Here is a 23,136-nt window from a genome sequence, read left to right as displayed (position 1 = left end):
CTTTTTTTAAAACCCCGCCTCCTCTTATCCCTAATTTGGAATCAACCAACAACATTGAGCCCAGAGGCTTTTCACCACACAGCAGGCCGGTACAGCCCCACAGAGCAGTTACACCCAAACACAAGCTACGGCTGGGAGCAGCCAACACAAATGAGTGATAACCCGAAGAACCCTTAAGAAAACTTAAACCCACGCTACCGCAGGGAGGAGGAAACCGACCGCGGACTCCCAGTCATACATGACTAATGACACAGTCCAGACCCGAGCATGAGGTCACAGGGCCAAGCCTGCACCGCAAGCACGTCCCCGTACCACATGTGCAGCCAGGGAGCAGAAAGTCCCTCTGCTTTTTAATCATGTGGCTGGGTCAACACGCATCAACAAACAGATCAAAAACTAAATGCCTTTCTCCCAATTATGCCATCACCTGCATCTGTATGGAAATTCTCTCCTCAGCAGCCTTCACCCACAGATACCCCCTCCCCTCTTTAAATATCCCCCTGATAACTCAAGGATTCGGATAACTCACGCTGGTGGAGTTGGCTCCCAATTTGCTGTCATGCTCCAATACTGAAGAATGGCCATGCTGTAACTAATGCATGCAAGCTAAAATTACCTGCACCTATAGCTGATGAATATATGGAATAAAAATAAAAAATAAATAAATTCTATCAGTCCTGTGATAAAGAATGAATGCATTGTGAATTAAGCTGAACTGCTAAAAGGAGACTGCAGAGGTGTCAATTTAAAAAAAGCTATTTATTAAGAGACATACTAAACAGAAACCCTAGCAGGAGACGGTTCTTGGCTGTCACCGAAAGGGGAGTGGTCTCTAAGCAGCTGGCTTGGCATAGAAGCATAATATCAACTTAAACTTAAACCGCTTCCGATACTGTCAAAGGACAAATTCATCCATTATTGTGTCAAAAACATATTAAAGTCAAATGCGTGTCCCACTGCACACGAATAGGTGCCATTGTTTATGCCTCATTATGCCGCTCGGCAGGGAAGCTCAGCGATTTCTGATGAACCCTGGCACGCACCACTTATCAAGGGAAAGGTGTACTTAAGACCAAACACAATAAAAGAGGAAGCGCAGGCAAGATGCCGTGCATGTGCCTGCATGTTCGCTGCTGTCACGGGCACAAAGACGGCGAATCAACAACCCAACTGTGATTAAGTCCTTCTGCCTGAAGAGAACAAAAGATGATCTAATAAGAGGCAGTGATGAGGGCTGTGTGTGCTTCCTGTCCTCACATGCTTGCATTTGAGCAATGGCCTCTGCTGGAGTTTTAACACCGCCTGCCTCCATCTTCTGCTGAAAAAAAAAACCACTCTGAACGCGCGGTCATCATGTGGCCCTGCATAAACGCCCGACACACAAACACAACAGCGCCACATTACTCATATCAACTAGCTGCAAATCCCAGAAGCTGGGACCATTTTCAGCCAAGTCCCGCACAGCATATTACACTGATCCTAAGCACGTAGCTCTGGGTTTTAATATTCCCAAAAGCAACAGCATCTGGCAGGCTACTTACTGCTGATATTTAAGTACAAGTTATTTTTTATCGGGACAATGCACACTTTTTTTTTACCATGTTTACAAAAATGTATATATGTGTGTGGTCAGTGGTAAATAACACACACACACACACACACACCATTGGAGGGGTACAGTCACTCACACATCTTGGGAGTACAAGATGTCCCCATATGCCTATACAAAAACGGGTGTTACAAAAAGTTCAAAGCAGGTCAGAAAAAGATGAAAAAAGCAAACACCCAAAGAATAGTTTATTATCTGTCACCTCTTCACAAATACTACACTACAAAACAGCACCTGTCAAAATGGGTGTACAACAGTACCCACACTGGTGTCCTACAATTACCAGAGGAAAAGAATTGCTATACAATAACACACCTATACATTCTATACATTCGAGAATACATCAAATCCACATACAGCTGAGGTGTTTTATTTTTGTTGTGCAATGTAAGCTAGCCCCTAGGGGTAAACAGGCCATTTCCTATCCTTCGTACGGCGCATAACAGACTGGGCCCTCAGCATCGGAGGGCCAGGTGACAATCAATAACGTCTCGGAGGGAAACGTGTCAAGCGCTGCCGTGAGCCTCCGTAATGAAGCCTGTCACGCGTCTGACGGAGAACTTCAAAGCCCACTGCTGTCAGCACAACACAATAATGAAGCACAATGACGGATCTGAATTATGTTCGTAAGCCTTGGGTTTCACCGCAACCGAAAATACCCCGTGAAGAAACGACATGGAAAAACACACAAGCAACACATTTCTCTGAGACGATTTTAATAATATTTTAATATTTAACAAAATATGTTCAGTTTTTTTTTTTTAAAAGATGATAATAAAAATAAAAGGCTTTAGCTTGTCTGCTATTTGTGTGCTTTAAATCCGTCTCCGTGCTGAATCTGCGCTGTTTGTCATTTAGCACGAACATTTGGTCAGTCTCACTTGAACGCTCGAATGGGTGACCAGAAATCAGCCCTCATCTGCGAGGCTGGAGTTTAAATTTCCATTTCGGATGCACTCTGAGCGCGTGTGACGGATGGGGCCACGCGGTCTCATTAGACGGGGTACGCGGCGGGCTGCGAGCTGTGCAACACACCACGCCGCTTCCATCAGAGTGAGTGCAGCCTCCCCGTCGGCATGGCTGCTTTGAGAGCCATGTGCATTTTCACCACCGATGCGTCTCAGTGGGGAGAAGGCTACGCTAGGTTTTTTAACGTAGTATGTCAAGGAAACAGGCTTGTGCATTAATGTATGCTGTTGAAAAAATACAGCATTCATAATTACTTCATAAATCTTTTTTTTTCATTCAATGTGCATTAAAAAAGGGTCCAAAAACCCAAACATTAAATATATGATCTTAGGGGATATTTAAACCTGACCAGGATTCAAAAATCTATGATATACTGTTACATATATAGAAACTATAGTCTGGTTTGGGTACTTACTTACCAAATTACCAGAGCAAGCTTACTTTTACTGTGCAAAAAGCACATGGAAACATTATCAGTTTAAACATGCACAGAAGAAAATGTAACAGTTAATAAAAAACGAAAACAATACCAACAACATAGCAATGGCCAGTGTATGGCTGCATGCATTAATGTACAGTCTGAAGCTTGACAGTCTAATGAAAAAAAAAAGTTAATTGAAATAGAATTCATAACTCTTCACCAACAACTAATAGGTATGTCACTAATGGAAAAGGGCAAGGCCCGCTTATTTTGTTCAGTCATTACTGAGGATACATTCCTCCCCACCATTTCATTCAGACCATCTGCGTCTACAGCACTCCCTCCCACTCGCACTCATTGCTCCATATTGCTCTTAAAACAGGCATGTGTTAACATGGACACCACCTGGCTTATCTCAGGTTCTTTACCTATCCTTACATTTATTTAGCACGCTGTACAACAGGAACTGCAAAATCAATGAGCGCTGATTGCAGTAAAATAGGACGAAATTATGGGAAAGGGTAGGACGAAAAAGGACAGGTGAATTCTTTCACACGACTCCCATTTATTTAGTGAACAGCGGTCAAAGGCGAACAAGAATCTAAGAAGCTTATTTACTCAAGATTTAAGCTCAACAAGTCTCAGGAGGCAAGCATCACCATCTGTCACAGCCCCTTAAACAGAGCTGACCTTATCGGTGCAGTCAATACTGTGCTCGGACATGATATCATACAACACAGATCCCGTACAGAACATGTACTTCAAACCAGGAAGTATTTTTGCCCATCGTGAGGTGATTCTTGCAGATTTGTGCAGTACCTCTTTGGGTGAGGTATGTGGGCCCTGTATCCAGCTGGTGTGCACACTGCCCTTGTGTGATTAGCGGGGGCATTAAAGGCAGACTCCGAGCTGAGAAGCTCATGGCTGACAGAATATGACTAGATTGGGGTACAAAGGTACATACCACACAAAGGCAAACTGTGAAAGCCACACAGTAAAAATGTCCAGCGCTAATTCAACTCTAACAGAGTACGTATGAGTCCAATAGAGCCCATATGTACCCTGTCAGGGTTGACTTAACGCCGAACATTGAACTGTGCAGAGATCGTGTTTTCATTGCCCATCTGTCTGGAGCACTACCTGCACATTCTGTGTCATGCCTAGTGCAATATAACAGCTAACAGGTGGTATTATTGTTTAAACGAATACAGGCTACCCCCTTTTGTGTGGGTGGTGCCCTTCTGTGTCTTTTACCAAGCAACCTATGGCTCCACCCATGTTATTGTACTGATATGGCATCAATTCTTTACATGTAGCCAATTCATTCAACTATTTTAAAGGGTTTTTGGCCCTTTCCACAGACACATTTTGCTGTACAAAATGTACAGTGCCTCCTACTGCAGGTCCGGCCCATCAATCGTATCCTCTTGCCCAAGCCGTGCAGCGGTAACTCAAACTGCCCCCACCGAAGGAGCAAACTCCTCTTCCTCCGACAGATTTCCCCTATAAACAATATCTTAATTGGGATCATTATCTCTCATCTTGTTATCTTAATGGGATAGGGATAGGGTGTCACCTGTGGCCAAGGCGTCTTCAGTGCTCTCATTTACAGATTAAAAAAAAAAAAACAAGAGAAAAAAAAAAACGAAAGTGCCATCCATCAATTATTTAACCCCCCCTCATTGTTGCGGCTTGTGTTGCCTGAGCATTCAGCACTGGCAAAAAGGGAATCAGATTAGCTTTCACTCTTAATTGTGTTGACAACGTATCGCTGCTGTGGAAAGTGGAGAGGGACACTTGAGACCCAAGAGAATTGCAGCGAAGGGGGGGTCAATTAAGCCAGGCTATTACTTACACCTCAAGTTTGCCAAAGAGACGAAAGAAGGTTGGTGTCGGGGGCGGGGCGCCAGATCCTGTTTCAGGGGGCAGAAGGAAAAAAAAAAGGTTTTGCTGTTCACTTTTTATGCAATGTGTATTTCTCTGTTGAACATGGGAGAGGTGAATGCAAGGTTAGCGGCGCTGAAAAGAGTCCCACTGCAGAGTAAATAAGAGCATAAGAAAAGAGCCCAAAGTGTACAAAGCTGGGCTTTGTCGCCAGTCGAATGTGAAACCTCAGCAGATAGCGCACACAAGGCCTTGAGAGACACTGTTAAATAACTCTTTTCAACACTAAACAAGACAGAGCACTGAAGCTAGGACCCCCCCCCCCCCCCCTCCACTCCATCCCCCCACCACTGCCCCAAATCTGCTGAGTCTAGCACTTTGACCGCTGTTCATCGGTCTACGTGAGACGGGGAGGTCTACGTGCGACATCAAGTGAAAAGACCGGTATCTCTCAGTGATGACTCAGTCTTGGCTGGAATGAAAGCATAAAGGAGGACATAACGGTCCCTTGTTGGGTTGCGAATCGCTCCCTCAACGATTTCTTTGGCCATATTCTTTTAGTGGCCTTTTCATTCCGTCTTTGGGTTTTGTTCCGAAAGCAGCGTTTTCAAAGAGCTCCGTGGACATTAATAGAGTGGCTGTTGTCCTTCCTCTATCTCACCAGAGGGATCTGTGATGGGAAGCCAAGCTTTCATGTAACTCACAGGACAGCAGAGGATGAGCTTTGAAGCAGAGGCAAACGGAGACAAAAGACCGACATACATTATGAAAACCCAATGTGCCATTGTTTAACACAGACCGTACCTGACGGGCATGAAAAATACCAAGCACTGCTAGACATACTTTTTAAAAAAGAAACAGTCCACATTAATACCGATAATTCTTGCTTTATTACATGAGTAATTCCTTATTTTACAAGTCATATTGTTAAGCTACACTCATATACACAAGAAGGTTGAAATAAATATCAACTAAAATGCACCATGACCTCAAGTAGATGACTTCAATGGCTAGTGCAGGGTGCCAAAAAACGAATGTTCAACTGCTCCGAGTTTCTTTAACTCTTCTGACAGGACTGAAGCCTGCTGGCTGGCCACCAGAAAATGCAGCAGCGATACTTGTCAGCCATGTCAGGAGTAAAGAAAACTTGTGCCAGTCAAACTCAGTTAAATCCCAGGCACCTTGTGAACTAGGTTATGACATTTTCTTTGTGAACTTGGCTGTCATTCATAATCTGACATCATCTGTAACTACTGTAACGGTTGCCAAATCAGACTCAACTCAAGACTGGAGTTACAACACCAGCTTTATGACATTAGAAATGTGAGCCCCTGTGCATAGGACCTCTTGGGGTTTATGCTAAAAGCAGAGGCTCTTGGTTTTCCATCACAAGAAGATCAACCTATTACAGAATCATTAAAGGTCCAGCAAAAGCATAAAGCCGTCTTGGAACAACTGAACTACTGTATTAATAGTTATTACAATAAACCAAAAAGAGTTCGCAGCACTTAGGCTACATTTTTAAACATCTCCAAAGGATTATAACATCCTTGTCTAAATAAGTATTTTCAGATATGTTTTTAACAGGATTATTTATGTCATGCTTGGTTGAAAATTGATGTCTACAATTCATTCCTGAAACATGAAATATCTTGTTTATGTGGTTGGAAAAATTGTCAGTATTTAAATGTAAAGAAAAGTAAGCTAGATGCACCCTAGGAGAGCAAAATCACTCCATTCCTGACATCCAGTAGTAAACCCTGGTACAGAAGCACAGAATCAGGGACAAGAAAATAGAACATAAACCAACTGCAACAGCATAATGCAGTAATCATTTAAAAATAGCTGGGTAATGCGGAATCAGATATGTTATGTTATGAAAGGAACACAATTTTCTGCTTTAATGACCATTTTACTATTATGGTGCTGAACTCTCCATTAATGAGAACAACCCGTGTCATAAAACCCCCAGCTTCTCAATACCATCGGGCTGGCCTGGGAGAGGAAGACTAGCCCTTATAACTGACTCCAGGATGTGACATCACCTTGTGTGATATACATCAATTCTCCCATTACTTGCACAGACTGCTATGCGATAGACACACCACAGTACACGCCCTGCCGGAGCCTCCAGTCAACATAATAATACCAGCATAATCACAGTTTCACAACGATCGCCATCAGGAGTCCTTTAAGTGACCCAGTTGAGGCAATGCACATTCTAAACAACAAGATTAACTTCCCCTGCTATTTATAAGGTCACATTTAAAATGAAGTTTCTATTACTAGCCTTTGTGCTCCGTGGGTTTTAATGTTCGATTACCGCCTTATCCTGCCTAGACTTCCACCTATATTCGATTCAGCTAAAGAGCAGGACACAAATACGAAGGCATGGCCTTTTTATTCATTAAATATACACACAGAGTTTTTTGCCAGTCAATGTCAGTATTGCAATTCAGTTGGGTTCAATCCTTCATTCTTCTCCCACCAAATTTTAAATGACCAATTGTGCTTCCCAGCGTACGGTGCCCATGCCAGCTGACAGGAGACTCAGACACATTCACCTGCAATCAAGTGACTATTTCACTCACCAAAGGCCACACAGTGCCACAGAATAGCCTTCACCAGCTGGAGGAGAGCTGCGTCTCCCACTGACGTCCATATGCAGGCGTAACGTACATTTATTAAAATAAGATGTAAACGCCTCACGATGTAAACACATTGTCTGAAAGACCGCACTCAAAATAATTCAATCATTTTCATTTCATTCTAAAGATACTAGTCACTGCAAACGCATTATTCAGAATTCCGAACCCATTCAGAACACTTGGCTTGATTGTGTGCAGGCGTGTGGTTGATTGGCAGGCTATGATTTACCTGTAAAATTGACTGCAATCACCCTTTACTCTGTTCCTTTGAAAAGGGTCTGAGCATACATTCAGGACTACATGTAAAAAAAATACATGCCTACATTTTGTTTTCATATCACCACATTTGCAAATCAAAATTATACTGAATTTATTGATTTATACTGAAAAAGATCCACATTATGATCCACAGAAATACAGGGTCTCCACATCACTCTAACAAATTTTTACGCATAATGTCTACGATCTATAGCATATTTTCCATTCTAACTACATCACATCTCTCCTTATCTGCATGGACTTTAATACATGAAATATAGTCTCCCCTATATTCCAAATGCCAAACTTTGGTTATACAAAATGGCCACTTGAAACATCCTACTTTGGAGGTATATGTCCAGATTGGAATATGATTTCACAACAGCATCTGATGAGAAATAAAAGCAGGGGATCTCTTCATATGGAAATAATGTGATTGTGTATTTTATCAGCGCTGGCAATCCGTGATGAATTGTAATTCATTGATCTGAAAAAGACAGTTTGACAGAAGATAGAAAAAATTTTAAAAAATGAAAGCAATAATAATAATAATAATAATATATGAAATTGATTGAAACTTTTTACTTTTATTTGTGTGCTCCTCAAAGTACTCTAGGAGTAATGCTATGTTGGCAATGAGGACCATGTTGCATAGTAACAAAGCAGCCCTCTAGCCTGTGGCAGCCACTCAAGGAAGTGATTCATAGTTCATGCACACCCACTTTGCCACTGTCAGTCCAGGAAATGGACATGGCATAACACAGAATGAGCAACTGCATGTAAAAGCAAAGCAATTACTGGCAGACCACGGGCTTAAACAAAAAAGGCTGTGCAACCAAACTGCCTCTGCTATAAACTTAAGGAGAATAATGCAGTGCCATTTCAGAGCAAAACAAGAATGACCCATGCCATCTTATTTTCTCAGATAACTTACCATTCCTTTTATGATGGGGGAAACTGACAAATAACATTAAGGACTTTTAGGACTAAAGCCTCCATTGTGCACTTGGCCTTCAGAGAACCTTATCACACATGGAACACAGGGAGAGAAATCAATTTTCCTGCGCTATAAAACCACTTTTCAAATTTTTCAACCCTTCAAATCTCATCATACAAGTAATCTTAATGGAAATCTACAATTGCACCTAAAGGCACTATATTATATAAATAAATTAAAGTACAAAGGCTTTCATTTTACAAATGCTGTGATAATGATGGAAGCATCAATCTGAAACTTAAATGTGCTTGACAAATATGAGCCATCGTGTTGTTCTAGTGGAGACTCGCAGCTTGTTTTAATTAGCCAGCGGGTCAGCTCAGCCTATGGGCTCGGATTCCAGTTTGGGGGTGATGGAGAGGTCTTACCCCAAATCCATGCCAATCAGGCTGCACACTCTGACCTTGAAACCCGAGTTGGACATGAGTCTACAGACAAACTCTGGAATCTAAGGGCCAACACCCCGCTCTCCCATTTATCACAAATTTCCCCCCTGTCACCACCAACACCTTTACACACATGTCATGTACATCTGAGGTCTTTCCATTCAAATATAATATTCCATGCATTCCTTCACCATGTATGAAGTTTTATAGCAGGCAATATGCCCCTGAACTTCAGCTTTGATAATTTCATTGCCGTTTTAGCATAGGGAGCGCACCATTGGTTTCACTCTCATATCAGGTAAGATGCGTTTGTTTCTCTTTTCAGAGCAACAGCTAATTAAGTTGAAAAGTGTGCAACACGCAATATTAAAATTACAGATAAATCACATCCAAAACAGCAAAAATTAGCGGTGAAACATTTATCACAAACAAATTTTTCATTATATATGGCCGTTACGGTCAAGTACTGTTCAGCGAACACTCCATAGCCAGCAGCCTAAAATATTAGCCTAATTGTTCATCTCAGTCTTTTATACACCTTTCAGATCTCTCAATGTAGCAATGGGGGTTATCTTTACATAAGGGATTTATAAATTGAGCAATTTTACCATTTAGCACTTAGGATTTCAAATATAGAAACTACTGAATCTTTTTCATTATAATCCTTTCTTTTCTTTTTACATTATATCCTAATTTGTTTTTTTTTCTGATATGCAATGCATCTACTTATAACAACTTTGTGAGTGATTAATGCACATTCCCATTTCAAAGACACCAGACAGGGAACTGTGTGCTGTAATTGACTGCTCACATACTGGCAGTGCTGAATATGCATGAACTGATGTGGAACCATATGGTTTCCTGTTTTACTTATTCAAATACAGGAATTCTCAGGGGTACCAAAAGAGATCACAGTTGGCTCAAATGATCAGTTGAATAAGGGAAATTTGCAAGTACCTGAGCCTTTCATTATATTAGAATTCTGGCATCATGCGCCGATTTTCCACTGCAGAAACTTTTTAAAGTTTCATTACCCTGTCACCATAGAAAGAAATGCAGTTGGCAATTTGTGATTTCTAAGATATGCGCATTTCACACCATTCACCACCGAAGAAGCAAGAATAGAAATAAACAGAAGTTGTAATCTTTTATTGTTTCAATGCTCAAAACAATGGAGTTTTTTGGGTTGCCAGTTAATTGTCCATTTCTACAACATATCCATAGTGAAATAGTCGCTCTCTTCCTTCCAAGCCCTCGTGTTTTTCAGGGCACAGTGCCTGACAACCGAACACAAAAGAGAGCCAACAAAGCATCCTATGCTTTTCAATGCACCTGGCCGCTTTCATATTGCGGCTACTGTATGAAACGTACAGCATAACAACTGGTCTGCATAAAGTGTTTTGTTTAAATGTAAAGTTACATAAAATGCTGACTGACTTTTTCCCTATAGGTCACATTAATCCAAGTTATACAACAGCATGCTCACCAAATGCTCAAGACCAGCATGATATATGTATAAAATTGTGGAAATTATGGCACTTTTGCAAAACACAAATTTGCTTATCTTTCACCATATAAATTTTGTATTTATTCATGCAATATTTTTACACAGGCTCAAAAACTGAATTTTCGTGTTCAGACTGCATTTTAACAATGCAATGCAACATGCACATAACAATATTAACGTAGTTCTGAGGTAATGCAACTGATTTCTGAAAGTCACTGGCTGCTAAATGTATGCATAAAACCCTGGTTGAGGATGTATTCAAACAGTGGTGGGAGACCAATCACTATGATCCAAAAGGCACATTCATACAATCCAAGATCTAATAGCAGCTTCCACACACTGCTTTAATCAGGAATTCTTGCAGAAGGTGTGGTGGCCTTTTTTCTCTTGGGGTCCTTTACAGTGTGCTTAACATGTAATCCAGGTGACTCCTGGAGGCCAAGCGCACTGCTAATAAACACGAGTGACCCCTCACCTATACGTATTACAACAGATCTGCAGCAAAGAAAATAATATAACAGCGAGAGAATGGCCATAAATTCACATCAAATTTACTCACAACCCTTCCATTTAATATTTAGTTACCCAAAATGGCTGATCCAACAAGTATGCCTACATTCAAAAAAAAAATGTCTGGACACAAATGAATGATAAAAGGATAGAACCAATGGCACAAAAAAAATATATATATATCTATATATATATATATATATATATATATATATATATATATATATATATATATATATATTACACATACACACACACACACACACATACATATATTACAAAGATAAAATCAAAGGAAATGGCATCAATTATATATATATATATATATATATATATATATATATATATAAATAAATATATTTGTTTTCTTCAATAGTTTTGTTCTGAGTGGTGGGGACCCAGGGCCAGCAGACAGTGATGGAAAGAAGGCTTTTCACTGCAGTGTACAGTACAAGGCCTGAACAAGAGTGCTTGGCCTGGGAGTGCTGGAGAAAAGGGCCGAACTGACGGGCCGCTCTCCCGAAGAGGAGCCGCTTCTCCCCGCGGCCAACAAAGGGCTCATTGTCTCGCAGGCCCGCTGGAGTTCAGAGGAGTCAGCGACACAGAGGCTCTCTCAGAAAAACACTGCCCCTCTGCCAAAAGCCCAGCTTTCCACCGAGAGGGGAGAGATAAGGCAGCTGGTCCCTCCCTGTCTCTGCTTCCACAGACAGGGAACCCTGTGTGAAGTGAAGGGGGGGGACGGCGCTTCTGCAGACGGAATCCATTCAGGGCTCGTCGCCGCCCCTCCGACACACCACCGCGACTGAAGTACGCGAGCGGGCATCGCTGCCAGGGACAGTACGGGGCCAAGCCTCGACTTGTGCAGCGTTTCTGGGCTACATTTACACGCACCTCGACAGGACCTATCGGCCAAAAATGAAGCTACGCCAAATAGGCCGTTCACATAAGAAGGAAAGCGAAAACCAAACAAGAATGTTGATGTGACATTTGCGTGTGCTTTGGTGTTGACTTGCATTCATGTACAATACCGCATTCAAAATGACCTTACAATGCAAACAATACAAAATCACCGCAGCATACAAGATGCAACAATATGTGCTACAAACACAGTTAGAATTTCCCATGCAATTTTCATGCATGCATACTGTACTGTAAATGCATTCACAAATAAACAATAGGACACCATCCCAATTTCAGGGATCTGACATTTAAAAATTGCACAGTCACTGCTTTGGAAGTACAAAATAGAATAATACAATAAAGAGTTTAAACATCTATATAAATTAAATTTTAAAGGAAATATACATCAATAAAAAAAACAACAAATATTGCTCATTTTTGTAAAAATGAGTTACGGATAGGCACTAGTATAAATAGGGTATTTAGAACTGCCAAATACAAATCTGTGCATTGCGAGAGCTCCTTATATTGTACAGTGCGTGCACACAGTTGTCAGTTGAACACAAGTCCACACATTTTCTTTATTTTCCTTTTCTCTGTTTTAACTGCTTCTAACGTGTCCTGTTACTCTAGTTCACTTCATTTCGAATAATGTTGATGGAGCAGAGCAGTAAATACACTAAGAATCTGCAGTTGGCAATATACATCAATCATTTATGCACAAACTCAAACTAAATTGCTAAGTGCTCTCCCACCACGATACTCAGTACTAACTAGCTGTAATTATTGTACATTAATTACTGTACTGTAGCCGCTAATGAAACCCACTAGCCTCGTTAAAGAACTTCAGAGCATTTATAAAACCTGATTTCACAGAGGCAATAAAGATAAACCGTGGGAGGGTTATAGTTTCACCTCCATTTTAAATCAGGTCTTACTGCCTCATTTACAGCCACATGAATCCAGGAGGATGAATTCAGGGGAGCGGCCTGAACTCTTACCTTACAGCCTTCGCATGCACTAACGCCATAGTGGTACCCCGAGGACTTGTCCTGGCACACAAAGCAGGGCTTGTAGATCCTAGGCGGAGGCAGTGGAGACGGGGGGCTGGGAACCAGCTCTTCAGAACTGCTGCTCTGTGTTTCAATAGCTGCTGAGACACAAGAGGCACAGGAGTGTTTCAAAACAGGGTGCCGGAGCGCACAATGACCCGAGCGCTCGGCTCGCGACTGGCGGAGGGCTGCCAGCTTCAATCCGTGTGTGGAACATCGCTGTCGTTTCATTAGGCTGTTGTTGATTTTATAATCTTATATACAAGTGACACAGCAACACATCTTTGGGACCATAGTCTGAATTAAGACAAAATCATATTCCGCAAAACAGGTAGCCAAAACAATACATAGCACATTCTTTGTCTGATGGGGAGTGGGTGCATTTAATCTATGCTAACACCATATGGTGCACTGCCTTTCACAATAAATATGAGTTACAAATGTAGGCTTATGACTCATTTTTTATCACTGTATTATTAGTTTGGCAGTCATGATTTTTCATCCAAGGAGTTATTCAGTTATTTCAGAAAGCACCTATGCAAAATTATTAAATCTGTCTCAGGTCTTTCAGAGAACAGAAAAATGTTATGAAAGGTACTCTGTCAGAAGCCAAATTAATTCTAGATGACATGACTACCAGCATAAAATGGTCAAATTATTGTTCCTTCTACATATTCCTTTTAAAGATTAAGCTATTCAAGAACCTACCATTAAGCCATTGGACAAGTTCACTCTTTCTTTAATTTATGTTCAACCCTACAGACTACATACTGTATTAAAGAAAAAAGCATATTTGAAATCTGTGGAAAAGAGCACCTCTGTGGTGCCAGTACATTCACCGTTTTTGTAAAGCATTTATTAGGACTATGTTCCCCTGTGAAACATTAAACAACTGCACATCTCTCAGTCTGTTAAACATTGAGAAACACCTTTGTTGAACCTTTGTGCAGTTTAAATGGTTGTCATCACTTTCACAGTACAACAGGAGACTACTTCTAACATTACTGCTACTGAAAACAAACTGCTGACACATTTCCAACATAAAATAAAAAAGAACAGTAGCCTGTCCCTTCTGTAGCAGATACAATTTATTCCTGTAGGGCAAAACACAAAGCACTCTGTGTTTGCCTTTCTTGCACTCATACTAATGAGCTTCGTATCCCTGCAGTCTACTGCTTTTTGAGTTTTCAGTTGGAGAACTTTGTCCTGGGGTGGCGAGACGATGATCTTAAAGCTGCTGTGCTGATATTTCACACAAGAACAAGCATGGCACGGGACTAAACCAGGCCTTATCTCTGGCACAAACTGTAGAGAGTACGGACTCCTCTGAAGATCCACCACCCCCATCCACACAATCTACCTGCCAAACAATCACCATCTTATTTAAGAGTTTTAGACCGTGAGTAAAAAACTAAGTGCAGCCCAGCAGACTGTAGCCAGTCCAAGAGCTCTCTGAAGGTAATATATCTAACTAAGTAAATAAATAAATAGACTCAGAATCAATAGTAAAATGATTTCAAGCAAAAACAAATAAAATAAATCCAGAAAGGCAGGATGGAGCCTGCTATTAATTTAAAATATGTCACTTTCATAGTTTAACTTGGCAAAGGATTACAGTAAAACTGAACAGGGCCACCGAGCATATTTGGTTCACACTTTGCCTTCAATGCAAAGAGCAGTTTAGCAGGCTTTGCTTTATAGTCTTTTGTATTAAATATCAAAGATAAAGGTTTACAAAAAAAAAAGTTAATTGTAGCCCGATATGCCCCAGAACATGGAAAAATCACAGGGAATAAACAAACTAATCTAAATGTAGATAAATCTCCCATGGTAATTACGTTTACTTGTCCATGCCTTCTCAAAAATGTAATCTTAATTCTGTTTAGTATTAAATCTTCATGGTCAGCTGTCAAACTGAATTATAAACAGCCGTGTTGAGCCAATACTTTGACATTTGTTTTGATATAAGCCTTATCTAAATATCATCACTGTAAATGAAGAATGTCTCATCTGACATAGGAGGTATGATGCTTCTCTAATATTTTAAATATAAGTTTGAAAAAATAGTTCATTAAAATCGTAAAGCGCTGGAGAAAATAAGCATAATTTTCTACTGATTGGTCAAACGATGCGGCATTCACGTTAAAATACACATTCCATGGTTTATGTTTTCAGCTTGATGTCCTTGGTAACCTTGTGGTCATGTATAGTACGTGTGATATTTGAAACCCACTCAATGAAATGCAACAGCACATGGTCCACAGGGACCTTAACTGGCATCCATAGGACTATTAATGCATCAATTATTTTTATGTTTTCATAAGACAGATACATTGGCCATTTCTACTATAATTATTAGTTAAAATCCTGTCCCCTTTTTAAACTTGCCAGGAGTATCACCTGTAATGTTGTCATAAGAGTCATCTACCACAAATAAGTGAGTCACATTAACACCAGGGCTGTGAAAGATATTGTACAGTGTAAGAGGTATGACAACTAGAGCACACTACACATTGAACAGCACAAGCAAAAATTACTGTGTTAACAAACACCACAGTACAGAAGAGATGAAGCAATAATCAACATGAGTCTGGAGAGGAAATAAAAGGTTCAGAGGCCCATGGGTCGTACAGGAAATATAAACAATTACAGCACCGCTGCAAAACTTAAGTGGAGTGAAGGTTCTCTGTCTGTCTGAAAAGGATAACAAAAGTTATGCACATATTTGTTTAATAAGTATTGGTGTTATTGCTTTGGGGCAATCAAGGAAGTCTTACATTTTTGCACAAGAGCTAACTACACAGATGGCCTTACCTGACCACAACGAGACAAGTTCTGCCATCTGAAATGGATGTATTACAAGGTGAGGTGTTATATGCCTAACCTCAGTCTGGCAAGTGTAGCAGGGGTCTGCACTCTAGCAGTAGTCCATTTCAAAGAAATCCTACTCTTAAGACTAAAGCTTTACTTGCTGCATTTGAAACCTGCAGGAGTAACAAAAATGCAACACGGTGTGTGTCTGGATGGATAAATCACAGATGTGCAAAAGAAGTGGAAGCACAGATCAAATAAAATGTGATATTTTTTCCTCCCTTGGTGCCGTATAGTATCACATTTAGAAAACCTTCCATTTGCTTTGCGGATTATTAAACCTTGGTGGCTGGCTGCGGTGGCAAGGCGACTTCTTCGCTGGCTAGCACAAACACCGGCGCCATTAGGGGAATAAAGGCCGCTGACAGATAACTAAATGGGAGGCATTTTAGAGAGGAAAAAGAAAAATTGCTCATCTCTATCCCCTTGAACTCTTAGCCTCCAGCTGAACCTGTGATCAGGGTCAAACAGGAAAACACACCCATTAGAGGCTATTCTCTCAATGGGGGAAAAAAAATTCAAAACATGTCACTTGATGCATCAGCCCCAATGAACCAGGGGTTATTGGGGGTGGGTGCATACTTTGCCACACAGATGGATTGGGAGAAAGAAGGGAGTGGTTCCTGTTAGTCTTTTAATATAATCTCAGAAAAACGTCTGCCGTTGCTAATGCTTGTACAGACATACAAGAATGAGCTCTTACCCTGCTACCTTTTGTCCTCTTTGCTCTTTGCTGCACGCAAGCTAGACATACAAAGGTATTACCTCTTCAACTGTCAAATCTCACTGTTTCAAACATGCAAGGTCCTCTGACTAATATCAGTTTAAGTCATTCTGAGGCTCATAGCATATAACATTCCATCGCTTAAATATAAAATGGAAGGACTTTAAGAAGACTTACAAGGATCACAGAAACTGATACTCAGAGAAAAAGTTTAGTCGGAAGCAACAAACATTTCTAACTTGGTAAGCACCATTCACTGGTACATGTTTAATCCACACAACTAAACACATTCCTTGCTGGGCTGTTTTTCAAATGCAGAATGACATTTCATAAAAGACATTTGCAACAAACTTCTAATTAAAACCGTAGATCAATTAGGGGTTCGATTACAACCATATGTTGTACAGGGTCAAAATGCCCCCCCAAAAATTCTGCTGGCAGCTTCAAGCTTTAGAGTCAAGGACTTTTCCCCTCTGTCTTTTCTGAAATCACGACCGGAGCAGAGTGCACATAGCTCACATATGAGGCAGAGAGTCAAAGGAAACGGCAAAGTTCATGGAAAGTACACCAAATTAGAACCAGCTTTGCCCAGCGCTCGCTGTATACATTTCATTGTGGAGGTTATTTATAAACCCTTAAACACTAGGGGGAAAAAATGAGTCACAAAAGCCATCTAATTTTACGTCTAGTCCACAGAGAAACAACCTAAAAAACACAGCTGGCTTTTCACAAATTGCAGACCTTGCGTTGAGTTCTGCATGCTGGGGAGTCAACTCTCACTGGTCCGTTTACCAACAAAAAGCACATATCGCCTGAACGCGCGGGGGGAATCCTCATGATTTGAGAGAGGGTACATTCAGCAAAAAGAGACACGTCAATTCTCAAAAGTGGCTGTTCTTACGAAGGGGCAGAATAAAACCACAGCTCCGTCAATAGCATGACAGCGCGGGTCTGCAGACGTAAGGGGGACAAGAGGGGAGACGCGCACTCTCTCGTCCACCCCGGAGGAGCCCGTCTGGGCTCCTGGCTGCCGTGTGTCGGCGACCCCCCAGTAACCCCTGAGTGACCCCTCTGTGACAGTCCTGACCCGGTCACACCAGATCCCAGCGGTGCACTCGTGACCCAGGCCTGGCGCTCCCCGCTCACTCTAAAACGCACAAGCACAACAGGTGTGAGGGTCTTTGAAGCTGTGAAAATGAGGAAAGTTTTACGTCCACCCAGGGAAATTCTTTCTTAAAAGCCCAACGGGGTTACAATTTCCCACCGTGTGGTCTGTGTTGGAAGCTGCAATTTGATGCCAATGTCAAAGACTGAGGGTTAGCCTTGAAACTGTCCCTCTGTTCATGGTGCGCTCAACAGAGAACTATAATGAGCCGAGAGTAGATGCAGTATAATCCATTTTAAAAACCACCAAGAGAAATTCCACACTGCTGTCTTTGCAACATCTTTAAAGTTCACAAATATTAAAATATGACCATAAATATGAAATTATCATATTCAAGTCTTTGTAATAACTGTCCTGCAGTTTATCTCTCCTGCATTCATGCACAAAGAGTCATTATAGTTGCATTTACCTTGAATAAACATAGCACTACTCCTGAAAGCCCCCTTCGATAAGGATGGACAACATTTGTGTCTGGCCATTAAACTGCATTAGCATGCGAGCAGCTCCACTAACCTCTCAGGTCACTTACAGAGGTGCTTAACCCTGCATAGAAGCATATTAGGGTGTGAAATCTTCTGATAGCACATGCTTAACAATGCAGTTTAAAGATTCATTCAATGACCTTTGAACTCAGGTCGTGCGCATTTTCGTTTGCTTAAGATCATATGCCATGCATTACTTCTGCATTACATCAATATTTTCATAAAGTAGGAAATTCAGCCATGCTGTTTTAGGTGCTATGTACATGCGCAAACACCGTCAAAGTGGGCCTCAATGAAAACAAAAACCATTCCCAAATTTTAAAAAAAGATTAAGAAACAATAAGGATGGGGGATCACCATCTATGATCCTGTTTTTATCAAAGGCAAACAAAAAAAAAACACTTTTGAAGGTCCTGTGACTGACATCTCATCAAGGCCAGGCGCTGCAGACTGCACCCAAGAAAATAACAAGCAATCACTCACTACTCCAGAATAACTGCCTTTGTCTCCGCACACGCATATCTATCAGCAGACTGATATGTGCTTCCTCGTAGGAAGATGAACCAATAGATAGATAAATTAACAGTAAGTAGAAATGGATGATTGATGGAGCCTTTATTCGCAAGTACATGTGTACTACGTTTCAGTATCCCCGCAGCAGTGATTAAATTCCTTGATAAGTAATCTTTGGGTACATTTATCAGAATTACTGTTAGGGGAGAGCGCATTTAGTTTCAATTGGGTGGTTAATATTGATCAGGTAAAGCAGGATGGAAAAAATAGGCTGCATGGCCAAAGCTCACTTGATTGATACACTGAACTTTGTTGCTCTCATGTACAGCTATAATTGTAGTGTTACTCGTAATCAATATTAACAATCTAGACTTAATGCTTGTGGCAATGAACAGTGTTTTCTCCACTTTCCTCCTGAGGCCCGTAGCTTCAAAGGCCACAGGGACGTACAGGTTAAATCAACATAATTAAGGGCTTCAGCAAATTAACATTATTTTAAAATGAAATGAAACAAATGTCATGTTACTTAGCATTTCATATTTTAGGTAGAGTGATGACCTCTACAACAATCATCGGTAATATGCATTGTCTAGAAAAAGGCTATATCACAATTTGGATGGACGATATCAGTTACAATATCTAGGATATGTCCAACATGGTAAAATAGACAATAATGGCTGTACTGTGCTCATGTATCAACATTGCTGTGACAAGGTTGCATACAACATACAGATGCAGACTGGAACCTGCAATTATTTCTTTTACTACAATCATAAATTCTCTCACAGTCCACAGTCAGGGGACACTCAATCAAAATTCAATTCCTAATTACAGTCCAATTATTTTCCTTTTAATTTCCAGGAATGCACTTACTGTAAGTGGCCTTTTTATATAGGCTTGGCTTTTTATATCTCCCTTGTCAATAATCACAGGTTCAGTGCTCACTGAATTTAATTCAATATTTTGTGTGTGAAGAATTGAAAAATGATTTACATTTAATTAATTACATACAGGTATACTAGACAGCGTTACAGATGCAATACTGAATGTAATATTTGGTCAAAGCAAGGTTGTCAAAAACCATAGTAGCTATATAGTATCAGTGCTGAATTGAAGTTTTCGAAAATAGCATTCAGGATGGCAAAGAGCTGAAAATAATGATCTATGGCAGTTTGAAGTCATTTTGGGATTAAGCCCTCTAAGATTACCACTTTTGATTGCAACTGACCCTCCACGGACCGAAGTCATTTTATATATACTGCTAATTATGAAGGAATGCTGGATGGATCATGCTGGGTTTCAATCTAAGTGGAATTTGCCAAGAATCCAGCATGAGAGCACATGGAAACATGACTATTTTATTTTACAATGTTAAATCTGTTTGTTATTAGCAAAAAGAAAAAGCATTAGATTTGAACCGCACACATTTTGAACAAAGCCATCAGTTTTACTTTTGGAGAAAAAACAAAATTAAATCTCTATGTTTCAACAGTTTGTGTGAGAGAAGCTCTTCAAGCATAAATTCAACAGAAAATAAGGTAACAATAAATGTTTTGTGATCTTCCCACAAAACATTCAATTTATAGAAAAGCATTGAATAAAAACTATGCTGACATTATACAGTTCATTGCCTAGCAGACTGAATACAAACTCTACCCTCTAAAGTCATGTTGCATTCAAATGTAAGACACCTATTGTTGGTTCAACAATGAATGAGCCACTTCAAAATATTGGACAAAATTCCCTTACTCTTGGTTAACCTACACAAACCCCTGAAAATGTATACGGAATCCACAATACCCGGGTGATAAACCAGCCCATGTAACCTCACCTTCAAAATATATACATTATTCAAAAAGGTTAACCTACTACAGTAATTACTATCGAATGTTATATTATAATTTGCTTGAGGTTTTCCCAGTTGTCTTTTGAAAAAACTGGAAAGACTCCATTATATAGTCTATGTAACGTGAGGAACTGTAACAGGAAATTGTGTTATACCAGTTTCTGCAGGCTTGGAGGGCTAAATTAAGTTTATTACCCCCACCATTCTCACCAATTAATCAAATACATATCCTGCTATAAAGATGTGAATTACTGAATAAGTACAATCAAGCTCACTGCCTGGTTATGTTCTCTGAAGAAATGCCTGGAAGAGCTGTCAAGGAGTTTCCATGTCCATGCTGTCCATGTCCACGTTATTCATAACTCAATATGGGAAAGCTACATTAATAAAAATACAACATAGACAACATAACCAGCATGCATGCAAATAGCGTACATTTATAACAGGCAAAATTAACGACACTGGCACACTCTAACGTTAAATCGGCTCTTCTGGCGGCGAGGATGGTTGCTCTTGAACTGTTGACACTTTCCACTCTCACTTTAGTGATAAGGGCCACTTGTGTTTGATTTGTGTAGTGACAGCGAATAGTGTTTGGTGACAGCAAGCAGCGCTTAAAGTTATCGCCACTGCTGTCATACCATTATCAAAATAAATCATGAAGCGAAAACAGTTTGGTAAGGAACACACACCAGCTTTGAGGACGTGTTCCACTCCGCACGTAAGCTATGTAAATACACCTGCAATTAGCCTCATTAAGCTAATTAAAATATTTCAAACTGTGTTAGGCTAGGCTACTGTGCTGCTTGACTCTGCTATCGACTAATGTAAATATTGTGTGTAAGTGGTTGAACTCGTTATGAGACTGAAAAGCCTACTCTAAAGTTTTACATGTTAATGTAATGATGATGTATGGTGCAGGGCTGAGTCCTACTGTAACCTAGTAAATAAAGTTGGCAGGCATGTCTAAACCTCGGTCGCTGCATCCTAAGAGCTTCTCCCCAGAATATACACTGGGCGTTCACCAAGTGTTCATCCTTAGTGATGGGGATGAGGAGAAACGGCGCTTGTGTTTACACGTTGCATTCCATTGCACGTTGCAGATACCACATACTACACAGTATCAGTCTCAATGTCCATTCTTAGTAGCGAATCACACGAATGTAATTATACATTTTAAAAGCGTGAATATCATTACAGAAGAATGCACAAGAGTTTGCACAGGTAGTTACATGTCAGTTAATTCAGTCGTGTGTCAAAAAGTTACTGACACACGCGGTGTACAATTAAACATTAAACATACTTCTGCCTACACTTTGAATAGTTTCGTATAGTGCGTAACCTTTCAATAATATTGCACATTTATGAGCGTGTGTAATATCAAAAATCAACTTTCAAAACAGCTAGCTATAGGTAGCCTACGATTTCAGTCGTCTGCATGACCTCCCCTGGGAATGGGTAAGAGTTAAAAGAAAAAGAAAAAACTTAGGCTACTCCGTTACTAATCGGGCAGCATTGATCTTAAGGTAGTTACCACTACAGGGGCAAACAAATGTGAAATAATGTGTAGCCAGTTAACTACAACAAAAAATTTGAACCTACACTGTGCGCTCCGCCGATGCTGCCAGTCTGTTTGCGTTAGTCCATTGAAGCATGCCTTTAGAGCTTTTTCCTGGAGCATGCACGAAGGACTCGAAGTGTAGAAATCCAGCATTTGTCCAGGGCTCACAGCTAGAACATCCATACAATCAAACATGATGTTTCTTTGCAAGAGTCTGAAAAAAGTGTCTTTTTCTTTTAGGTGTGGAGGAAAATCACATGTAAAAGTAGACCCAACTCCATCTAACTCTGCCCCCTTTTTGGCACGAAAAATCTTGGTCTTTTTCCCAGTCTCGAATCATGAATTATGACCGACAACACAGCTAAAAGCTTGTAATTGATCCAAATGATCATTTACCATTTTCCAGGCAGTCCAGATTCAACAGCGAAAGGGGTGTCCACGATTTCCTCACAGTTATCACCCAGCGGATTTATCTTGAAATATTCCACACGGTTCGTCCTGTGCGGTTAACAACAACAAAGATGTTATCCTCGACCAAGCGCGTCGGATTAAAATATGTATTTTAAAATATCGCACTTCACGATTTACAGCTATATCTCCCCTGTAATGACGAATGGGTTATCCTGCTTCCATACAGCTCACTTCCTACTAGTTTTGTCACAGGGAATGAAAGATTGAATTGCCTAATATATGCGAGTGAACTTTCCATGAACCCTTCCGAGGCTGCTAACCTTCAAATGACCCAACGAAGCTAGTCTGACATCACAAAGTCCCAGGATTCTCACACAGCTTAAAACCAGTAGAAGAGACAGGTTTAAGAACGCAGCGAACGA

At 40.5% G+C, this 23,136-nt stretch overlaps 1 protein-coding gene across 9 annotated transcripts in view; it reads right to left on the bottom strand.

Moving 5' to 3' along the window:
* Positions 1–23,136, bottom strand: part of LOC135262326 (retinoic acid receptor beta-like) — a 122,413-nt gene that overhangs the window by 27,955 nt on the left and 71,322 nt on the right. For 2 of the 9 annotated variants that reach the window (XM_064349311.1, XM_064349302.1), the window contains one exon: positions 13,091–13,242. In XM_064349311.1, the coding sequence (XP_064205381.1) occupies positions 13,091–13,242 (152 nt within the window). Of the gene's footprint in view, positions 1–13,090; positions 13,243–22,344; positions 23,133–23,136 lie in introns of those variants that run through there. The other 7 variants (XM_064349349.1, XM_064349359.1, XM_064349330.1 and 4 more) reach the window with 7 other exon arrangements.

This window comes from Anguilla rostrata, chromosome 1 (assembly GCF_018555375.3).
Source record: "Anguilla rostrata isolate EN2019 chromosome 1, ASM1855537v3, whole genome shotgun sequence".
NCBI lineage: Eukaryota > Metazoa > Chordata > Actinopteri > Anguilliformes > Anguillidae > Anguilla > Anguilla rostrata.
Note: the sequence above shows the minus strand (reverse complement) of the source record. Positions and strands in the feature narration are given on the sequence as shown.